Below are 24,071 nucleotides of genomic sequence, written 5' to 3'. Positions count from 1 at the left end.
CAAACATTGTAGCATACTTCTCTTGATTATGTTGAGAACAGCTATTTACTATGTATTTCACAGTTGTCTCAATTCACTCTCTGGGCCTGCTCAAAGATGGAAACCCAAGTTTAAATGTACTCAGGATACATGCTCAAGAATGCCATGACACTGGGAATTAAATCCTTAACTTACTACCCTATCTATTAAGGCACTAGTTCGGTCTTTTGTGAGATTCTTGGAGGAACAGAAAGGAGATCACCTCTCAGGGACTACAACTTTTGTGATCCTGGATCCTATTACTGTCCTCTATCATTTGCTAGGAATAATAGCAACATTCTTTACTGGCTTGCTCAGGTTGTCTTCCATTTCCACAAGAACTCACTATTGCTCAACACTGCATCCTTGTGAGCATCTCTTGCCACTGTCTCCCAGTGCCAGAAAACAAAAGATGCAAGGAACTAATCTCTTGCTGTCCTACAATATATGTAAATCTCTGCTCTCTATTCAGCAGCATCTGACCAGTACACAAATAAATGATATTGACTTAAAAGGCAAGGGAGACATGTCTCTTCCCAAACCTCACAGCCCTCTCCTCTTTTAATCCCCTTCTATATGAGAACTTGTCAATCCTTCTACTTGTTTATTTGCTAGTTCCATTTCTTTTCTATTCACTCACACCCCAGTTACAGCTGCAGTTTTTCATGTCTGCCTGTCTGTTTCCCTATACCTGGATAAGTAATGTTGTCCATTCTTTTTTTTTTTCCAGTTTCTTTCTGTCACCACCCCCCGCCCCAACTCCCACCTCTCCACTCCAAACACAAAGCCTACCCAGATGAGTATTTCTGGTCCTGCCTAATGGAGCCCAGCCACATCTGCAGCCTTGGTCCCTCATCCCCAGGCTGCTGCATATCACCTCATTGGGGAGCCGGCCATCAAGAAGGGCCATTAACAGATGTAAATAGCAGCATCCCTGGAAAGCCACATGCATCAGCCAGACTCAACTGGGCCAGTGATCATAAGCTCTGAGTACACATCCCTCAATCCAATTGCACACCCACTGTAATCAGGCTGGTTGAAGCTTTCCACATAGCTATTTGTGATTCTCAGGATTAAGAAAAAAATATATATATATATAATATATTTATTTATTTATTTATAAAACACCCACAGATAAATATAAGCTCTTTAATATATCGCACCATTGGTCAAATACAAATCAAAATGGCTATAATACACAGAAAAAAATCCAATCACCTTCTAAGATAAGATAGTACTCTTTCTGCTCATTAAAGACAAAGAAAAGGAAGAAGACACAGATCATCCAAAAAACAGCATGGGGTAACTCCAAATATCAGGATAATTTTGGTCATGGTTTTTAAGAAGACAGTTATTATAATGCCTGTGTTGGAAGAAATATGTTACCAGCCTTATCTCATGGCCCTCTAACCCAACATCTCTTCTGTTTTTCAGTTAGAAAAGGTATTTCCTGTAAATGCATAGTAGTTAGGAAGATTGGGTTTTATACCAAATTTTATGATATATTAACCATAGCCACCTAGGCTAGAAACAGCTTAGTTACAAGCCCTGAAGAACTGACTTCAGCATTTGCATGCTAATGCAAACACTGTGTCTATGTGGCACTGGGCAGGCAAATAATCATCATCTTTTGTTACTACACGGGGACTCTCAACTGTGTCACTTGGGCAGTCAGTTCAACAACTGGCCTGTCATTATGCTTGCAATATTGACTTCTAATTAGGTTATCAACACAGCAGCACGAGGAACACACTATTCTTTATCAATGTCTTTCCAAAGTGTGTTCCTCTTCCACCACTTCCACTCCTTTCTTAAAAAGTACCATTACAGAAGAGAGAGAGAGCTATCCCAGTCTTAGTATAGTGAGATTCCTTACTAGAAGAAATTAAGCTTGAGTAAACATGGATAAACATCTAAGTAAGTAAGTAGTGGATATTTCTCAATTTACACTAAAGTTTAGATTTTTTTGTTAAGTGATAAGGCATATAATCGAGTACATGGGCTTTGGAGTCAAATAAACTTGGATCCACATTCAGGCTTTATTATTATATCTATTAACTGTGTGACCTTGGGAAAATAATTTTATTAAGCTTCCATGTTCCCACATACAAAATTAATAATACCTATGGGTTTGATGGACAAACTTTTAAAAACAGTAATCTATTAACTTTAACATATAGTTTGCCCCTTGTCTCCCCTCTCAACCTATCCAAATCTGCCCATTCCCAAAAGATTCATTCAAATTCGATTTCCTCAGTAAAGCTTCCCAAATCCTAAAGTGACCCCCTTCTTCTATGATCTCCTACTAAGCCCTTCATGTAGAGAATGCATTTAATAATTAATTATATACTGTCTAGGACTGCTTTTAGCTTGCCAGCATGAACCACGATATCATCTCTCCAGGGCCTAGCAGGATCCCTACATATAACATGGGAGTCATAAATGTTTGCTGGCTCCACAGTCATTTCATTTCTTAAATGATATTTGAAAAATGGTCAATACCAAGGGCTTAGAACATTGTCCGTGACTTATCCCTAGAGATCATAGAATAAGTCCTAAACATCATTCAAGTATTTATTTTTTTAAATAACAAGAATAATAGCTATCACTAATTGAATATCTATTACACGATGTACTATACTAAAAGTTGACAAATACTGATAGTAGTTTAGAGGTCAAATTGGAGAATGTCAGCCAGTCTCATTTCAAATCTCATCTTTATACTAACTGGACAAGTCACTTACCCTTGTATAGCCTCAATTTTTCCAATTATATATATGTATATATAAAATGGGGATAATAGTATCATTCTGGAGGGACTATTGTTAGGAACACCATATTAAATTAGTACAGATCTTGACATATGAAAGTCCTCAAATAAGTAGCTTATCATTATTAATTTGAAAGCAGCTGATATTATTGCCATGAGAAAACTGAGGCACAGAGAAATTAAATTTCCTTATAGCTAGTATGAATTTTTTTTGAAAATAAGGTTCACATAATTCCCTTTGCTAGAGAAATTAAGGAAGTATGTTCCAGACTAGTGCCCCTGCACTTGGCTGAAACAATGTGGAAAGATGAACATCAGTTATAACACAAAGATACACATCACTGACACGGTGACTGGACACCATGACTGGATCTGGGAAGAGAAAAAGGACATTAGTTGAAAACCTGGTGAAATCCAAAACAAAGTCTATGTTTTACTTAATAGTATTGTACCAATGTTAATATCTTGGTTTTGATAATTATACCAGTTACATAGGGATGCTGGATAAAAGGTTAATGGGAACTCTTTGTACTGTCTTTAAAACTTTTCTGTAAATTTAAAATATTTTAAGACAAAAAGCTAAAACTATAAATGGTATGATAAAAATTTTGGAGAAGTAAATTGGCTAGTGAAGTCACTGTAGTGTTCAATTCAGCCTTGTCAAGTGATGGCTATGAATACTATGAACAGCAAGTAAAAATACCCAGAAGGTAATACTAAATTTGAAGAAGTGGTCTAACAAAGTTGTATGTATACTATAATAACTGTGAGAGGCAAAACTGTGGTAGTTAAAGGGCACAGACTCAGAAACCATATCTAACAGAACCTGAATGACAGAATAAAGATTTAATCAGATTTCTAGTCACATAACCTTAGGTAGGTTACTAACCTCTATGTGTCCCAGTTTACTCTTCAGTAAAATGGGGTAATAATATTCCATTCCATTGTTTGCATCTAATCCATTAAGGATTAAATACATGGTAAACCTTAGAACTTGTCACATTATAAACGGATAGTAAGTATTAAAACACTCTATCTAGAAGCACGTTGGGGAAAATAAAAGCAGAAATAAACATAGCAAGATCAGATGGCAATCATTTTAGGATGATGGCATTATATACTTTTTTTCCTCCCATTTTCCAAATTTTCTTTAATATATTTATGTAGCATTGATAACTTAAAATTTTTATAAATTAAGAAAGTGAGAAAAGACTACCAAATACTTCTTCACTGAGTGACAGGTACATGGAGCTTATATTATTATCTCTACTTCAGTGTACATTCAAGCAAGTTCATAATAAAAAAAATTTTTTTAAGGGGAAAATTATCAGACCCATCTAATCTCATACAAGAACAGACTCTAGGTTTTATTCATGCTATAATAGGTCATATTTATATGAAGTTAGAGAGAGACATATAAACATAAAAATTGAAAATCAAGACTCACCTCAAAGGGAGAACTGTCTTACTTGTTGGGGCTATCATTGTATTTTTAAAAAAGAAATGCTCTGTAGTGATGTGGTGGAATTTAAACATATGTATATATATGTTTATACAATATTAATATCTCTACCTGAGAAGTAACTGCTTCAGTGTTTTTCTGGTCTGATGGTTAAATACATATTTATACTTTTAAAGTCAATATTTGTACAATAGACAAGAACAGTGCCTATCAGCTAAATACATATTTAGGACTGTACCACATGTATTACAAACATGTACTAAAATCGAAAGCTTGTATTTATACAGAGCCTTTCATTTTGAAGGGGGCTAAAGAGCTTTACAAACATATGTACATAAAAGGACGTTTGCACTGATTGGCAGGCAAGGTATCAATTCACCCACTCCCCTATTTCTTCCAGCAGTCCAGGATAGGAAACATATAATGTCAACAGATGCAGGTCTGTAACAGCTGCAAAGACACATAACACAATAATCCACACTGCGATGCAGTCACTGAAAGAAGGTTTGCAACTTGAGAATAGCAACTGCTCTCCTCCAGTGTAGAAGCACCTCAGCCATTTTCAGCTTTGCGTTTTTAAATTATTCTCTACCAAACTCAACTTAATCACTTGACAAAATTGAATTTGATACTAGAAATGGTTTCTGAATGCAAAATACTTTTGGTCTGATGATGAGAACTAGGTTGAAAAATGCTCCCCCCTGTCCTTGTTAGACAGAAAAAAAAAAGGTCACAACATTCAGGAGAAATGGTTCAAAATATTCTATCTAAGAATAGCTTTGTCTCTGAGGATTGGATCATTACTTCAGAAGACAGTCATATTCCCCCCCCCCACTCATTTAATTAGGACACTGTAAGTTTTTCAGTCAAATTACTTTATATAGATGGGTCTATATATTATACACACAACGGAGATTTTACACTGAAAATTCTGCAATCACTATAAAAGCATATACAAGCATGACAATGTGATTAGGAATGTGACATTCACTAATTTCACCTAAGCCCAAGTTGCCTTGTATATTAACTGAAAAATAATAACCAAAGGAAATTACATCACTGAATCCTCTTGTTTCAGTTTCTCTCCCCCTCTAGTGTTTTTATGCAGGTGAAACCTAGTGAAAATGACATCCCAGGACTAGGGACTATGGAAGCAACAAAAGGGCACATATAGCATGAAAGGGGCTTGTGGGAGTGGGTGGGTTTCTGGCCTAATAAGTTTGAGACTCAGGCTTTTTGGCCCCAGCAGTGCCACATGGTTCTTCCCTGACCACTGCCTCATGGAGGCACTGGTTAACCAAGTGGTTCTAGGCACTTACTGCCAATTGTGTATTTATTAACATAGCTATAAATTATTGAAAAACATTAATTTGAGATTATTTTTGATAAAAGAACATTCCAATTAGCAGGTTTCTTAGGTTTACCAACATAAACTAATTAAAACAAAAAAGGGAAGAGGATCAAAAGAGTTACTGTGAGTTAAGTGAAGATAAGCAGAAATAAATATTTGTTTTCCTCATACAAGTTCTAAGGAAGAAAATATTTCTTGGGCCATAGTCTGATTCTGGAATAAACACCCTCAAGTGAGGGAGGAGGGAATAGTGACGAGATAGCAAGCAGAAAGAGAACAGTCTTATTTAACTGTTTTTATGTGGGTAAAATGATTTGTGCCACAGTATTTCCATAAGAAGTGGGACCATTATTTTCCTGTAGAAACACATTTGGTTTGAAAAGTATCACTGGACAGGATGTGAAAATCAAACCAAATGAATTATTCACAACCTCCGATCAGAGGTGATCATTATTTCTGATGCTCCAAACAGTGATTAGGATTCTGCCCTGAGATGTCATTTTCTCACTGAGTAACACCAGCAATACAGAAAGGCATTATCTATCTATCCATATACGTATTTTTTTTCTCCTGGGAGGAGCTTGGTTTAATGTTACTATAACAGATACTAAAAACATGACAATATTAACATTTATTCTGATGGTACCCATAAATGCCATTAGTGTGACACAAAGTGTCAACACTAATCATGACCCAAAATTAACACCAAAATTGACATCAACATTAATTGTACTATCAGAGTGAACAGAATATGCAAGTGCATACACATGCAGGCAAGCATCCGTGCGTGCACACACACAGTGCACAACACACATATACAAAGCTGCTGTTACTACAAGATAAAACAGTATTAAGCTCAACAAAGAAATCTGAAGGGAAAGCTAAGGGACAAAACAGGCCAAGATTTTGTTTTTAAGGGTGTTAAGAAGCATCCATCACCTGCAGCTATGCTGAAGGAAGAAGAAAGGGAATATCTTTGCCACAGTTGCTTTTCTTGAATCTCCTTACTTTGAGTTCAGCTGTAATATAATATCTTTCTATAACTGACTGAAATCCAGATTAGACCATGGCTGAGATGTTAAAGCTTTATTTTCCATATTAAAAGTCTAAAAGTTGAATTTTTCTGGCAAAACCTCCAGTAGCTATTGTTCTACTACTGCTAATACCAGGAAGATGACCGTCCTGAGATGCCCTGAAGCAGTATACAAGAATCTTAGAATGTCAGAGCTGAAACAGACCAAAGCATCTCCTGCCTCACGAAGATGAGAAAACTGATACCCAGAGAGAGGGAATCTGAACTTGAGTTCCTTTACCAACACGTAACAAAACATTACTTTTTTTCCCTTTTGTGTCTTGAATGGAAATATTAAATCTTCACTTTTAATTAGATACTATTAGAAAATAATTGAGATTTTAACTCATGTTAGAATCTCATAAAAAAACATACTTGATAAAATAAAGAAATACAGTATAGGTGTTAAAATGTGTATTTTTAAACCATAAGGCAATGCAATATTTGACTTAATTTGTGCCATTCAGAAAAAATCATGCTGAAAAAAATGTCAATCTCTTTCCATATTGTATTATCTGCTGGATATCATGTTCCATTGCCTACTGTTGTATGATTACATGAAAGAGCTGAAAACAATTTTCTTAACAGCTGAAAAACTTTTTTTCATGCTTGGATAATTCAAAAATGGCTGAACCAACTTACCTCAACCTTTCTAAAAAGCAATAAAAGGGTAAGAAAAATACCATTTTTAGAGCAAAAAATTTTCATCCCAGAGGTAATTCTTTGAAAATGTTACTAATAAATAGAAACAATAATTCTGAAAAGGGGAATTATTTCTCTAATATTTATATACATGAAACACAGTAATTTTATACATATACACAATGCTTTAATACATATACCAACTTATAAAAAATGCAAGGGAGCACATATAAGCCTGTGGTATTTCAGAAATGGGGCACAGGAATAATTGGTTGATATGGAAATTAACCAAGTTAGCCTACTATAGTTCAAGAAGCCTTGCCCATTAATCATATAAACGAATGTTAAACTCTGATGCTCCACACTGCACCTCATCCTCTGGTGTCATCTGTTGGTGTTCTGACATTCATTACTGCCTCTAGCTAGAGCTATAAAGTTCCTTGACATAGGGTACTACATCACACCTTTCTTCAGTAAAATCTTAAAACTTAAGATGTATAAAAATGCCAGCAAGTACATCTTTTCTTTAAAGGCTATCTCTAGGACTTGGACTTAATTTTGAAAGGAACTGAGGAACTCTCCTCAAGTTTGGCTTTTGTTGGTCGATGGATGCACTAGGATTTTCAAAGGCAGTCAAGCTCAATGGGCCTTGGTTTGCAACTAATGAAATGAGTCAAAATCAACTGATCAATCTGATGAGAAATCTCCAACACCAATAACAGTCATTCAGAAGGAATTCTAAGAAAAGTATATGCATCCTAAAAGAACAGTGTTAGAAACTCACTAGAAGTAATAATGGCAGGAAACCCTATCTTTCAAAATCTGTCTCAATATTTTTCTAATGGAAGGACTCAACTTTGGTTCTGAGGATAATTTTAAACAAAGTCGCATAGCCAAAAATGTTCACTTAGATGGAGGATAAAAGAAGAAAAACACATAATAATTTAAATAAAACTATCTTGCCACATTATTTCATAATGTCTTTTTTTATACTTGAAATTCTTATCTTGCTAAGCCTAAAAGGATTCAAAATTGGTTTTGTGAAGCCCTTGACAAAAAATAAGGCACAAATTATGAATGTTTATATATAATCAGTGGTATGTAACATTTTTCAGCTGAAGATCTCAAAGCACTTAAAAACATTCTCCTATCATCAGGAATAGAGTGGTGGCAAGGACCATTAGTCTCTTTTTATAACTTGAACAATCAGTGCACAGACCGTAGTCCTGTTTTTCAGATCTGCTTTCCTCAGGTCTAATTCAGAGCTCACCTTCAGCATACTACAATGCTAATATGCCTCTTTTCCAACACATATCTAAAGGACTGACATGGACTCAATTTCTATACCCAGCATGAAAAAGGTAAACTGGTTTTCAAAAGAATGAAATAAAACACAGTAAAATACATCCAAATTAGCTTCACATTCATGGAGCTATTCTGAGGTTAAATCGAGTAAAACATTACAAAAGTCTAATGTTAAACTAGAAAATATCTGGGGTCTGTGTGCATGAGAAATGGCCAACCCTTTCCTTACTCAAACCCAGAGACATATACATACACACTCTTTCTGGCCAGGGTTTTAAAGCATCCTGGGTTCCACTAGAATCTGAGTCCCCAATAATCCAATCAATTCCTTTGAGAATACAGCAAATGTCAGCCAAGTGAATTAAGACAGAGGGTTATGGTGGTTTTTCTAAAATAAGACATCCTTTGGGTTAAGAGGTCCAGCCTAAGAACTATTAAAATGAATCTACTAATTAATTTCTTCCAGTCTTTTAGGCTTACATAAGCTTACTAACTTCCTTTCCCTACTCAACTCCTAATTTTTTTTAATACTCAAATTAGAGATTTCAAAGGATATAGCAACATATAAGTGAGGAGTAATATCAAATGGTAAGATTTGTTTAAGATAGTTGGTAGATACAGGGGTGGTATTTGTCATATCACTCTCCATATTTTTCTATAAGCTTTGAAATATTTTATAATAAAAAAGTTGAGATGTTATGCCTAGATGGAACTTGGACATCACCATACTGCCAACAATTAAGCAGCAAACACGGTCAAGGATGAGCAGGAATTAGGAATTCCTAATTCTTATCATCATAACCATTTCACCCGAAGAACAGAAAGATACCAGGCACAATGGCAGCTAGTTCTTAAATTTTAATTAATCCTTCCTCCTCAATCATCCTCTTCCTAAAAAAAATGTTTCCTGTAAAAATATGAACAGCCATGATGTAAGGCTCAACAGATCTCCACCAAAAGAGTTAAAAATGCAATTGTGTACTATAGAACACTAGGCAAAGCCTACAATACCAACTGAGAAAGAAAGGAAAGGATAACACTGGATTTGCCTCCCCAAACAGGGCAATTCAAGAGGCCTGTCTAAATGCTAAGCTGCTAAGAAAGAAAACCCTGACATCTAGTGACCATCCGAAAAAATGAAGCCTTGGAGCCACACTACAATTCTTAAATCAAGTGTGGGTGGTGTGTGTGGAGGTGATCATCAAATTGTGTTCAATCTGAAATACACTTATCTCCCAGTAAAATTTTAAGGAAAAAATTTAATACCATGCAAGAATTCCAGTCCCTAATTTCCCACCCTTTTTGGAGTATACATCCTATAACTAATTATTATAACTGCTTCTAAAAACAGAGTCTTCTTCTTCTCGTCTCAGTTTTTCATTATGTCAGGAATGATGAGAGGAAATGGACAGATTTGTATTAATAAAAAGACCATGTTCTGAAATCGTAAGGAAAACAGGTCCTAATTTCTATCCACACTAAAATTGCTATAAAAGTTGTTGCCTCTCTCTCAGATTTTTCATCATTGCCCAATATAGAGATTCATGATCTAGGTCACAGAGTTGTTAAAGGAAATATAATAAAAGAATGCTAACAACATTTCAGAACAAATAAGAACACAGTCTCAAGAAGGCTAGCATTTTCTTTGTCCTACCAGGCAAAGTTACATTGTCCTCTGTCAAGCTGGTTACAACCCTTGGCTTGATCTTAGCCTAAGCCTTTTAATAACAGGATTTAGTGTGAAAAAGCAGCTGCAGTGGACTGTGAACTGTTACTCAAAATGTTCCCACCTGCAATTACAACGTCCACCAAATGATCAGAACAGGTTAGCAAACTGGCAGGAAAATGAAAACAATTCCTCCAAAATTGAGAACAAAAGTAGAAGTGTTGGTTGGCTGCATTTTTTCTGTATCCAGGCTCATCAGAACACATTCATCTGGCTGTGAATTTACAGACAGTGCCTCACTGTGGCAACATAGCAGCTAGAAATTAAATCAGTTTAGTCTATGTTGAGATCACATTGTCCTCAATTTTCATCTTTACTTGAAACTATTTAAAAAAATCCTGAACAACTCATCTTTGGAGCTATTTGCAAGTAACATAGTTCACAGATCTGGTCTACATCTTTTTTATTCCTACTCTAAATTCACACTAAATGCAGTGCCATTCAAATCTGACAATGAGAAAAATGTGTTCTCCTAAACCTTTCATCATCCGTAAGGTGGCATTCCCTCAGTTACATCTTTCTTGATGGTGTAGGAACAACTAGGAAAATAGAAAGGAGAAAGCAGCTAACAGTGCATCAGAAAAGCTCTCCTGCTTTTAATATGGGCACAATGTTCAAAATGCAGGTCACATCTTTGCTGAAACAGCCAATATTCTTTCTCAAATGGCAAACAAGTTACCTAAAACTAAATGGAACTGAATTGTTCCAAGTCCTGGTTCCATCACCATTTTTCCTATTTACCATCCTGGAAAAAAAAACAGGGAAGAAAGACTGGTCACCCATACAGCCAATGGTCTGATAAGTACAGGTTTTCTGCCTTTGATTCTGGGGAAAAGCATCTCAACTCATGGGAAAACTCTGCAGGAATCTCTTGTTTTACCTTTATTCCTTATATCCATGGGGCTGGCTTTTAAACCCAGAAACTCCAATCCTTCAAGGTAATACACTATCACCCACAATGATGACCTGGAGAGCCATCACCTCTGGAGAACACCACATTATGATGATTTAATGTCTATGTAGCATCAGTGCATTTACATTGAGCCTTGGCTCTCAGAACATTAACAGGTCAATTTTTTATTCCTTTTTTAATAAACTATTTCTCAAGGCTCTGTTCAAATGCCCATTCTCTTTGGGGCAGGACGTATTTGCTCCAAATCTCATCAGCATGAGCTCTTTTCTTTCCCTTCACATCATTCTTGGAGTAATATGTAGAGTGCAGGGCTCATGACAAACTTACTTCTTTGGCCAAAGAAAATTAAACTGCAATAGCTGAAAGTGAACTTGTCATGATAAAACCGAGCTCAGCATGAGGAAATACATCCTACTGACACCTCGTCATCTCTTAGGCACAGCTGTCCCTCAGAGCTGTGACTGATAAAACTCCATCTTTAGACTGGTCAGTCTCTCAGTGGACATGCTCTTTTGTATGCTCAAGCTACTGGTAACAGAGTTTGATACTAATACCCCAACCTCATTCCTGCTGTGTAGTGCTCTATAATCTAGCTAAAGCCACTGAGTGACTTCACCAGCCACCCCGGGCATTAGCCACTAACTGCTCACAAAAGAACATCAGTCTCATTCCTCCTGAGCTCAAACACTCAGAAACAAAAAGCTAACACTCATCCTCAATCCTAGTCAACCATCTGAAGAAAAGGAAAAGAGAACAAAGAAAATAGCTAACTAGGGAGAAAAAGAAAAGAATAAGAAGAAAGTGAGAACTGACAAATAGCAAAAAAAAATTTTCTTTAAACACTACTAGATTTCTAGATTTCAAGATTATGAAAGCACTGGGCAAAGGAAAACATATGGTCCCATCACTGACTCTACTGCTCATGATTACAGTACTGCGTGGTCAAGACGTCCCTTTCCACCAAGGTTTGTTGGGTCTAAAAGGGTTAAAAAAAACCTTAATTTTTTTATTCTTCTTGTGTGTGTGTGTGTGTGTGTGTGTGTGGTCTTTGGGTACAGAGTCCCGTATAATAAGACTATTTGTATTCATACTGGCAGAGTAAACACTACATGTTCATGCCCAGGCAGCTCTGTGCTTGTAATTTCAGCAAGAACAGAGCTCTGTCCCTCTGGGATTTCACTATTCCCCCAGTCTCCATTCACTCAAACACAGAATGAGAACAGAAAGAAAGATCATGGCAAGAGGTTTCACACAGCACTGCAGCTTTCACACAGCCCAAAATCTCATTTTTTGTTTTAATTACATTAGTTAAAACCGTTTTTCCCTCAGCCCCATTTTCACAAGGGTGCCTTCCATTCCTGAAGACTACTCTGTTCAGTGAATCAAAATTTAAGTCTAGCACAATGAAGCTTTTCTTTGCTCTTAAGGGGCTCACTAAATAGATGCTACACACAGTGGCACAAACCTCTGCTTCAACTTTATGTACTAACAAGTGTATATTTATCTACTCTCATCAAAAGTCCATGCATCCTTTCTCCCTTGTCTTTGCTATCTGTTGAACTGTTAGATTAGAAGAACTGCTGCAAGTCAAATGCTCTCCATCTGGTCCAATGCTTGCATCCATCTTAATATCAAGTCATCTACTACTGGCATCCACCAAACACCCACACACCTTGTATATACAGTAAACTTTTTTTTTTTTTAAAGATACTGCATAAAGTGGGGAAAAACTGCATATTATCTCCAAAGGTCTATCCAGCTTGTTATGAATGCCCAGGTAAAAGATTAATCTTTCTAAAGAATAAGATTTATCTAGGGATTATATCTAAGGTTGAAATAATATATCTCTTATTACTGTTACTACCATTATAGTTGTAACTACATTAGAAGCACAGTTAAAATCAAGAAGAATCCTAATGCATGGAGGAGGATACAGGGTATAGAGAACTTGATTTTGTATCATTATTGATAGTACATTATCAGAAAGGAAGATTCCAAGGCTAGGAAATACATTCTTGGGTAACTGTCAGAAATGGGTTCTCCCTTACATTCTTTTGTGTTTAAACCCCTGGTTCTGACTGAGTCTCTTTAAGAATATATTTACCATGCTCACAACAGAATCAGGTCAAATTACCTGAGATTGGAAAATATGCCCCAAAGAATGTATACCAGTATGCAAATAAGTCTCCAAGTAAGGAAAAACATCAAGAAAAATAATACTTTAAATGTTATTACAGAAAAACCTCAAAGTTTTGAACATATACAAAAATAGTGAAAACAATCTATTCTTATGTATTTTATCATGTAGCTTCAATTAACAACTCATGAGCAACATTGTTTTGTTTCATCCATGCTCCCAAGTCACCCCCATTTTGAGGTAAATCTTAAACATTAGATCATTTCATCTATAACTATTTTAGTATGTATGTCTAACAGAAAACAACACTCCTTTAAAAGGCAAAATTGTAATGCCATTAGAAAAGTTACAATACCATTATCATACCTAAAAATTAACGATAAACCTTCATATACAATGTTCTCTCTCTAAAGACTTCTGCCAACAAGGCTATTATGTTGCTTATGCCACTTGGATCTTAATTAATACTATTTAGTAACCACCCCCAGGGAAAGCTGGTACTAGTGGGCACAGGGATAAGAAAGTAGGGAGGGGACTCAACTACTTGCCTCATTTCCTCCTGGAAGCCTGTTCATGTGGACCAGCTGACCTTGATCATCCAACACGAGCTCAGTATATGTCAGCATGTCAGAAGGCAGAGGGGGTGATGGAAGGAATGCTTGAGTGGACATAGACTCCCAGAGTTTGATCAGGGACTATTGGAGGAGAGAAGTTTGATTTATCAGTCACAATTAGCATTTCAACACAGACAAAAATAAACACAAAGATTTGGTCAGCCTGGTTTTGCTCTTTCTTTTCCAAGTGTTTGGCTGAGCACCTAAGCATTAGACCAAATTCTAAAGCTCTCATTTTCAGTGAAAATAGATTGGTAATTATGTTTCACGTATGTTTTTACATGTCAAAAATCAGGCACTTTTCCAACAAAATCAAACTACTGAGTGATTCTAAATCAGCACTAGAGCATTAACAAACACAACAGACTTAATGATATCCCAGGAAAATTAAAATAAATAAATAACATCAATTCTCCTTAAAAAAAGGAAGAAAAATCCTAGAGAAATGTGGCAGTAGAATAACCAGGAAAATGACATGACATTCAGCTAATACAGAGAAAATCCAAGAAGGCAAGAATAACGTATCTCCTAGAGGTTCAGAAGAAGCATCCTCTTTCTAATCTTTTCAGAGCTATAGGCTCAGATACGGGAATTAGCTCACTAGAAGTGTAAGACTATTTGTAAATATGCAGATCAATTCCACTCAAATTTGAGAAAACAGACAGACACAACTACCTGTCCATTTTAAAGCCATTATGATTTCCATTTCCAACCTCCTGTTACCAAACAAAAGCCTCATGAAGTGGGAACTAGTTCGGTTGTTTCTTTGCTTGCCTCAAAGTAACACTTAAAGCCAGTATGACTCATTCACACCTACATGTCCTAATCGCAGTGTTTATGTCTATTCTATAAGAAGAATTAAACAGAATGTGATTTCTATTTACAGCACTGGCATTGGGGAACAGAATCAGGAGTCAATTTACAGATTAACAATACTGGTAATACTAAACAATGCTGGTAATGAAGAGAGCTGCTATATTTCAAGAGAAAGAATTTGTAAACAAATGGTTGCATAAGGGAAATCTCCCTTATTCGTGAATATTACAGGAATTATAGAAGACTATTCACCAAGGCCATATATATTACTTTATTAAAATTCAGATGTGGCAATAGTGGTAGTATTGACTAGAAGACTTGGAAAATCCTATATTCATAGATTTTTTTTTTTAGGACAAATTCAGTATTCTTTTGATACCTTATTCTTTATCTGTTGCAGTTTCTGCTGTTGATATATTTTTCTTGCCTTCTACTGATGGAAGAAAAATCTGCAGCATAGAAGTGATTCACCATATAGTTCAAAGGAATTTATTTTCATGTAGAGAGCAAAATTCATAATGTCATATTTTCTCACACTAGTTTTTATTCAACTATAATAAATCTCCCACAAAAGAACTGATACTTTAAAACAGTGTACCACAAACTCTATATCCATTTGTGTATGTTATCTATGCCAATTTCATCATACTAACTATCAGCTGGAGACCTAGGTTATCTTGGAAAATAGGAAAATGAGAACTAGAGTTTCAAATCTCTTTTTTAATATCCATAATTTGAATATAGGTTTAGGAAATATATACCTGAAAGTAACTTCTCAGTCAGGTCATTGTAAACTACCATCTCAGGCATGTGGTCTCCGTTTACTGTCTTCTACTCAATAGAGGCTTCTATATTCACCATTCCTCCTATTGATTCATACAGAACCATCCAACATCTGAGTTGGTAGTCACCAAATCCCAAATGAGATAGAAATGAGAATAGTGTCAAGGTATTTCCTGCCCTTTGGGAGTACCCCTGTTCCAGTCTAAGCTGCATCTGATGGAAATTCAGGAAAAACCTTGCCTCTTTGGAACATGTCAGAGGCACCGCACCAGTCAGTCACCTTTACCTGCCGAAACATCTCTGGGATATCATATATGTATGTTGTCCCTAAGGATTGTGCCTGGAATCTCTTTGATTGAAGCAGGTCTTTGGTCACATATGGGGTGTTGATTAACATTCCATGCAGCGGTCCCTGCTTGTCTCCATATGCCTGAAACATGATCTGCAGGAAAAGAGGATGGCATGGTAAGCTAAGAGACAGAGAAAAAAATCAGACAGTTGCTCAGAGGGGCCTTTCTCACAAATGTTATTTCTTTAAATACATTTTTGGTGGGTTTAATTACTTAGGACATGCCTCTTAACATTGAGTACCTAGTGTTCTCACCTCTCTACAGTTAACCAACACCAAGAAATGGTATGTGACTAACCATACACCACAGGTTGCTCTCACTTTTGGATTAGCTGAAATCAACAAGAAAGCACAGTGTAAATTTCACATCTCAAGGACAGACTGATAAAGTTTGCCTTCTAAAGTGACTTGAATCTCATATGCTCAGAAATGAAGCATGTAACTAACCAGTCTGAGCAGTGCTAGTATTTAAGTTGAGGAACAGCTATGCACTGTTCTTTCCCCAGAGGCAGAAGGTCAGGTCAAGGATCTACTATTATCAGCTGTGCCTCAGTCTTCTTGATTATGAGATGCTTCTCAAGTATTATTAACCACACAAAGGCTTCAAAGATTTTTGCCAGAAGTGAATTTCATCCATCTTTCTAGCTAGTTTGCATTAGGATAAGAGATAGCCTATAGTAAAATCTGTTATTAAATTATATGTATTTGTATAATATAAATATACATACTTATTTCTCCCAGTGTACTGTATCTACAAATAGTAAATAGCTCCTACAATACCTATATTGTCACATGATGAAGTCACCATGCCAGTTTTTAATTTTAACTCAAATATTCCTAAAAGAGTACTTCATACTCCATATATTTAGTTTTATTTGCTTATGAATATTTATAAGAGATGCCATTACTTCAATTCGTTTAATATTTATTGAGTGCCCAGAGGTTGTATGACACTAAACTAGGCACTTTATGCATGAATACATAAAATATAGGTTCCTGGCTCAGTGAATACAAATGGAGATTGGGAAGTAAGGGTGTGTGTGTACACCTACATATCCACTCAGACCTAATAATGTACATAAGCCTAAGTCTACCATTAAGGACTACATCTGTAGGCCTGATATACAGGCATAAGAACAGAATTAAGTACTTTCCTAATTAGCTCTTTGCTCAGACAAGCAAATGTGTTCTGTTGACTTGTCAAGTGGGTAATATTGTGGGAAAAAATCATCTTGAGCTGCTTAAAACCCCACAGAATGGAGCTCCCAGGTCTCATCCACATGACTAATGGTGAAAGTTACTAGATGCAAGGTAGAATTAGCAATGTCTTAGGTAGAAATAGTAATATCTTAAAAGATTCAAAGTATTAAGTGAGGCCAGGGTGTGAGTATGAGAAAACTGGACTCATAAGATATAAGCCAAATCAAGATAATAATAAGGAGTAAAAGAGCAGGACTTTGCAACTACATTCCTATCTAGTAGGAAAGACAAGACGAGTGCGTACAGGGTTTGAGACTCACTTTTGCCAAGGTCTGGAATGAAGTTAGGTTGTAATAACTATGTAGACTAAGAAAGAGAGTTGGAGAAAGCCCCTTTAGGTACTCTCGTCACTGGCAAGGATTAAAATGGTACAACTTTTGGCAAACAGTTTGGCAGTTTCTTATGAAGTTAAACATACATTTATTATGAGCAAGTAATTACACTCATGTTATTTACACAAGACAAATCAAAACGTATCTACACAAAGAATTGCAAATGAATGTTTATAACAGCTTTATTCATAATAACCCAAGCTGGAAAATAAAACTTCAAAACATCCATCAAATGATGAATGAATACAAAAATTTTGGTATATCCATAAAAGAAAATACAATACTACTTAGCAAGGCTTATAGCCATAATCTATTCAACATGGATGAATCTCAAAAACATTAGACTGAGCAAAAGAAGATACAATATTGTACACACTAATTTCATTTATATGAAATTCTAGGGCCAGCAAAACTAATCTATAATAACAGAAAGCAGATTAGTGGTTGCCTAGGGCTGGAGCTGGTGACTACCTTTAAAAACTGCAAAGGAAAATGAGAACTTCTGGGGATGTCCAGAGACGTTCTCTATCGTGATTGTAATGGTTCCACAGGTGTATATAATTTCAGAAGGAATTGAATTATACACACAAAATTAGTATATTTTACATGTAAGTTGTATCTCAATAAAGGTGAATTTAGAATGTATGTTTCCCTCTTACAGTACATATTGGAAATCAACTGACTTATGCAATGGATTACCTAAATCTCTTCTCTCCACTATGACTGCCTGACATCAGTGCTCATTACAGCTAATACTGCAAAGATTATACAAAGAAAATGAAAAAAAAAAAAAAAAGAAACTCAAGCCAGTCAACCTTGCTTCTTGTTGGCGGAAAGAATAAATGATGTGCTGAACAAGAGGTTGATGATAATGGAGAATACTGGAAGCCTCTGAATGATCAGCTACCTGTTAGTTCCATTTTCTACTGTAATGGACATAGTAGTTAAAAACTGGTAAAGTATATATATTTATATATATATAAAGTACATATACATATATGTATACATTTTATGTATTCACCAGAGGCCATCAGAAGGGCTTCTCTTGGAAAACAATCTCTGATCCCATCTAGTCCGCTCTCTTAGAACCCTGTATCTATTTTAGGATGACACAAATCATAGTCATGCTACCAAGAAACTAATCATCTGTCTTCTTCTATCATGATGTAAAAATTTCTTAAGAATACAGATCACTTTTTGTGTCCACACTGCCTGACACACTATAGGGAGTTAATAAATGTTAAATTAATGAACAAGTGAATGAATGATACACAGGGTTCTACACATTTTTAATTCATATAGTTACACACTAGCGCAAAAAAAGGGAAAAAATAAACTGGTGGTAAGCATCAGGTTGGCACTAGGAGTGCTGAAACTGAGATGGAAGCTGTTCCTTTTGTTGGTTGCGTCCTCCAGCCACTGGCTCTTGAGTTTACATGCAGCAGTGGTTGCTGAACTGTCTCAGCTGGAGAGCCCGAGGGAGGCCTCTTCCTTCAGGGTTTCCTAAATATGCAGGATCCATGGTAAAACGGGTTCAGGCCAAAGCAGCTCATTTATTCTTTCAGATATTTATTGAGTGCTTATTTTGTGCCAGGCACAGTACTAAACCCTGACTGAAGGTCTCTGTGCTTTTCATTCCCCTGTGTCACCACTAGCCAGCCATTCTAAGAGCTTTAGGAAAAAAAAATAGTTATGAAGAACAAACATATTTATCAAAAACATTAAAATCTCAAGTGGCCATCTTATTTTTCACAAGGATAGACCTGCCTTGAAGCCATTGTAGAAGTTAATTAAAAACATCCCTGACCTTGGAAATCTTGGACTGAAAATGTCTTTAAGGTTGTCCAGAAAAACATTAAATGCAGCAAAAATTATTGAATATTCTTCCTCTTGCTCACCCCTTGCACTCTTGTGCATACACTCTTTGTTTTAACTATTCACTTCCTATTGGGTAGATTTCTCTGGCCGTCTAAATGGGAATGGAAGCACAAAATGAAAGGTCACTCTGACAACTATCAAAATTCAGATTTTTAAAATCCATCATCAAGATACTGGCAAATGTTTTTTCTTGTCTCTGTTCCTGGATTTAAAAGGCTGTAGTATAGAAAAACAAAGAGACATAGAATCTCTTCTCGGTACCCAATGCACAGAACAGACTGAAACCTTTGTTTGCACATACTGGTGCAAGTTCAACCTTTAATCAGAAGAAATGTACATTCATTCTAAGTTCAGGGGAAAGAACTGAAATAACATCCTAATTTTTAAGAAGCTGTGCATAATGGGGAACCAACCTAAATCCAGTATCACAGAAAATGGCCCAAATATTTAGAAACTAAGGTGATAAAACAGATTCTTAGAGGGATCTCTGTTATACCAGAATCAATCTACTGAAAGTCACTTTTCATTTTCATTCACATTCTCGATTTTTCTACCTAAAAAATGGGTTAAAGTTTGTCATTTTGCTCTTTTATAGATATATAATACCCTGAACTCTTTGAAGGAAAGATAATGTGCATATATGGAATTACATAATAAGTAAATATGATAAAGTCATTGCTTGATACTGCTCTAGCTTTTATATTATGATGTTTTCAATCTTTGAGCTAGAAGTTGGTGGACATAGTTCAATTCTCCCTTCCTTACTTGAGCAGTCTAACTAGGCTGAAAACAGGAAGATAAGGACAAATCAGACTAGGGAAGACAAAATTTCTGAAGAAGCCCAAGAGCCTTAAATTGCAGAATCACTTCTGGAGTCAGGTTCACTTGGCATCTGTTAGGACTTAGTATGTGATAAAAGGTTGAGGGTTTCTTAATACCCATGATTAAGGACATAGGTACATCTTACAAGGCAAATGAAGTTTTTCAAATTCATGCAACCATTAAGCTGACAGAAGATAACTCCACCAGGTGAACAAATGGGATTTGTGAGTTTGTGTCTTCCATAACAAGGACAAACAGCTTATCTAAAGGACTGAATCAAAACTCTGAGGCGCCTGCTTTTGACTATTGTACCTGTGCTGTCCTGGAGTCAGTCACTTCCTTATACAAGCTGATGTCCAAGTAATAGCCGGACTCGTTTGTCAGGAAGAGGCGAATGGGAATTGCTTTTCCAGTTGGTGTCAAGCGAATGTTGATTTTCAGTTCTGCCTGGAGGACACGTAATTTCCACAGCCGACTTCCATAACGCATTACCATGCTCCGCACAGATTCCTCAATCTGACACAGACATATCACCAAGTACAAAACTTAAATACCTTGTAACTAGGACCCGTTTCAGGTCTGCCCATCTTTGGGAAAGAAGGAACGGAAAAAGCTGCTGGTTTCTGGACACATGCACTACATGCATTCCTTACATAAAGTCAGATAGTTTATCCCCAACATTACTCTTGCTTAGAACAAGTCAGGGGCAATTTCATGCTGGCCTAGCATTTGAGTTGGATCCTCTGGTTCACAGAACCTAAATCTATGCAACTGCCATCCCCTTTCCCAATTATACTCTGTATCAAAGATCTGCAATATCTAAAATTATAAGCCATGGGATTTTAAGACAAGGCCCCAAATAAGAATAAAATCTCTAGTTAAACAGTTATTAAGTAGCATTTATATGCATAGTAACTATGTTTCACTGCACTTACAAGACTTTAAATCAACATAGCAATTACCACCATGAGCTTTTTTCCATACAATTTTATTAAACTTTATAATATATGTTTCTTGGTAAATTATACAAATTAAAGAAAGGCAATTTGTAGGTGGTGCTAGAATATTCTCTCTAAATAGAGGTCTGAAGCTTCATCATTGCCAAGTCCAACTGGGATTTAAGCAGATGGGACAGATGTTCCCTACTTTCTCTAAGATTTATAACAACACAGTCTCATGCGCCTAATTCTCAGGACTGGGAGAGTTATTTTAACCAAATACCTTGGATATATTTCTCCTTATTGACATACTAAAGCGAAAATTTTTTTCCAATATGGCTGCAGGCAGCTAGGAGTACTCAAAATTAATGTTTTCTTCAGTGAAGTATCTTTCTAAAATGCTTTCTCAACTTCTTAGACTATCTCAAAAGTACCTCTATCACCCTTCTTTTGCAGTTCTTCAGAAGTAGATGCCACCGTTGCAATTTGTTTCTGCACCACAGAAATTTAGGTTAGAATGGATTTCAACGAGTTACTTCTCTACGCTCACACCTGCTTGTTAACCAAAAGATATCTATCCATTCTTTTCTCAAGGGAAAAAAGTCAGCAATTTCTATATACCAGAAATTGACAGTTATCTATGATTAGGAAGGCAGAGCTAGGGCATTTGGGTATTGAGAGTAGAAGCAGAGAAGCTGATATAAAAAATTCACTGAGAAATGGTTAAGTTGAATCTAAAAATATATATAGTTAGAGTGTCCCAGCCATGTTTTAAATCTTCCAGCTTTATCACTCCTAGGATGCTCAGGAAAACCTTTGCTTAAACTAGATGTGAGACCTAATACTAAGAGTAGCCTTGTCCTTGGCTTTCCTGTCAGATTTAAGCAACCAGTAAGTAGTTTGGAGTCTTGAAGAAAAAAATAGAAAACGATTTCTCAGGTCTTAGATATTAAGTTCAAAAGGCAAAAGTCCATGCCTACAATTGAGCTTGAGAAACAGAGATACTGGTTCTCCTACCCAAATTCCACAATATTATCACAGAAAAAGGTTAGTGGAAACAGAAACAAAGAGTAGCCTGTCTTTATTACACCTGGGATAAAAGGTCAAGTACAGAATCACCTTGTTTCCTTCCTTAAATTATATGGAATGCATTTCAGAATAAAGCCTCAGGGAAGAAAACATACGTAATACATGTAAAATTCCTTATCAACCAATTCTCCCCCTACAGAAAAGTACTAAAGAGAAATAGGTTAGACACTTTGAGAAGGTGCATTACCTCCCTAAGGCCACCAGGTAAGTAACATTCAGGGCAAAGCAACAGTAATTTTCCAAAAGGCCCAACAATAGCAAAGTTAATTACTCCAGATGAGAAATCCTAAGGAATTATATAGAATGGGACTGCTATGATGGTAAATATCATAAAACAGGTACCAAGGGAGGAAGAGAAAGGTTTTATGTGTTTTTGAACTGGTGATTTATTAACATCCTACAACCTTCAGTTTTAGGTCTGCTTTCAAAGGCTGCACCAAATTTTTAACACTATCCCAGCAATCCAGTCTTATAAGCATTCTGTGAACTTTAAAGATCAAGGGCTCAACCAGTTAACCAAGAGCACCTGTTGTGAAAATAAATATGAATGAATCTCTCTGCTTGTGCTTGGTAGTGCTGGGAGAAAAGCTAAGGAAAAATTTACCTTTGATGGGTCCATGATGACTGTGGGCACAAAGTTGAGGAAGATGTGGTTGCAGTCAGTGCGGACATTTGTGTTGTTAAAAGCGACTTCCAACTCATCCATGGCTTCCAGGAGCAGCCGTTCCCCCTCATTTTGTAAGTACTCAAAAGAAGCTTCCTAGGAGGAAGAAAATCACCAGGAACATTACTTTTAAAAGAAGCAATATACAAATGGCGATTATAATTACTTAAGCAGTAGTATGTCGGGAATCATAAGACACCTGCTGCTGATGTTATTTATCTTTCTCCCTAGTGTCAGCCCAGTGACCACAGGCAGCAGGGGCAGGCAAGGGTCAGCTGAAGTGCTCCTGCCAGCCTTTCCTCCTGCCTCCTAATGTGTCATTTCCTTCCAATAGGTGGAGATGCTGGGCATCCCCAGCGCTGTAACCCCAACAGGATTATATTTCACATACGCCAAACAGAGCCATTTAGGAAGGAAACCTGCTTAGAAAGAAAAGTTGAAGAAAGGGTATGGCTATGGGGTGCAGTAATAACTAACACAGCAGGAAGTGCCTTGCTATATACAGAAACTACCCTACCTCTAGACAGGTTTACAATGGGGTCATCTCTAACTTTTCTCCTATCCTTTATTATCACCTAACTCTCCCTGTGATTTTTCTGTTAACATTTTACCTTTTCTCAAGTGAGTGTTACCATGCTTCCATTACCAAGAAACATCATTTAAAGAAAAAAAAGTTATTATATGGAATATTTATTTCTGTGAGAGAAATGAGTGGGATGAAATAACAAGAGTCTTGAATCAAAAAATACAAAAAGCTGATTTTGAACCATGCCTGCTTCTCTGTCCCTCCCCCTCAGGGATAACTTCCCATTAAAGTAAATCAACTTACCTTGGTGACCAGATCAGAATGTCTGATGATTGCACGAACAAAGAACCTATAGTCCGTCACTTCTGTGCCCACTTCCACCTTGGCTGCCCCAAGGTACAGGTGCATCTTATGATTAGCACACGGAATGGCAGTAAGGTCAAAATTTCTCATCCGGTTCAGCTCTAACTGAAAAGCTAGGGCAGGCTCCAGGTGACGATAGATACGATCCTCCTCAAACTGAGTGCAAGAATTGAAGAACAAATAGCTTACAAGAGGCAGTTAAAAAATTGCATTATGAATGTGTACGTAAGAAAGATGCTTA

General features: G+C 36.5%; 1 protein-coding gene across 14 annotated transcripts in view; it reads right to left on the bottom strand.

Annotated features, from left to right (window-relative positions):
- ACACA (acetyl-CoA carboxylase alpha) overlaps positions 1-24,071 on the bottom strand; it is a 313,862-nt gene that overhangs the window by 66,590 nt on the left and 223,201 nt on the right. For 11 of the 14 annotated variants that reach the window (XM_073235270.1, XM_073235269.1, XM_073235274.1 and 8 more), the window contains 5 exons: positions 23,771-23,986; positions 22,882-23,037; positions 20,563-20,766; positions 15,890-16,051; positions 13,945-14,091 (listed from right to left, as the gene is read on the bottom strand). In XM_073235270.1, the coding sequence (XP_073091371.1) occupies positions 13,945-14,091; positions 15,890-16,051; positions 20,563-20,766; positions 22,882-23,037; positions 23,771-23,986 (885 nt within the window). The remainder of the gene's footprint in view (positions 1-13,944; positions 14,092-15,889; positions 16,052-20,562; positions 20,767-22,881; positions 23,038-23,770; positions 23,987-24,071) is intronic. The other 3 variants (XM_073235271.1, XM_037027107.2, XM_073235281.1) reach the window with 1 other exon arrangement.

Source organism: Manis javanica, chromosome 4 (assembly GCF_040802235.1).
Source record: "Manis javanica isolate MJ-LG chromosome 4, MJ_LKY, whole genome shotgun sequence".
NCBI lineage: Eukaryota > Metazoa > Chordata > Mammalia > Pholidota > Manidae > Manis > Manis javanica.
Note: the sequence above shows the minus strand (reverse complement) of the source record. Positions and strands in the feature narration are given on the sequence as shown.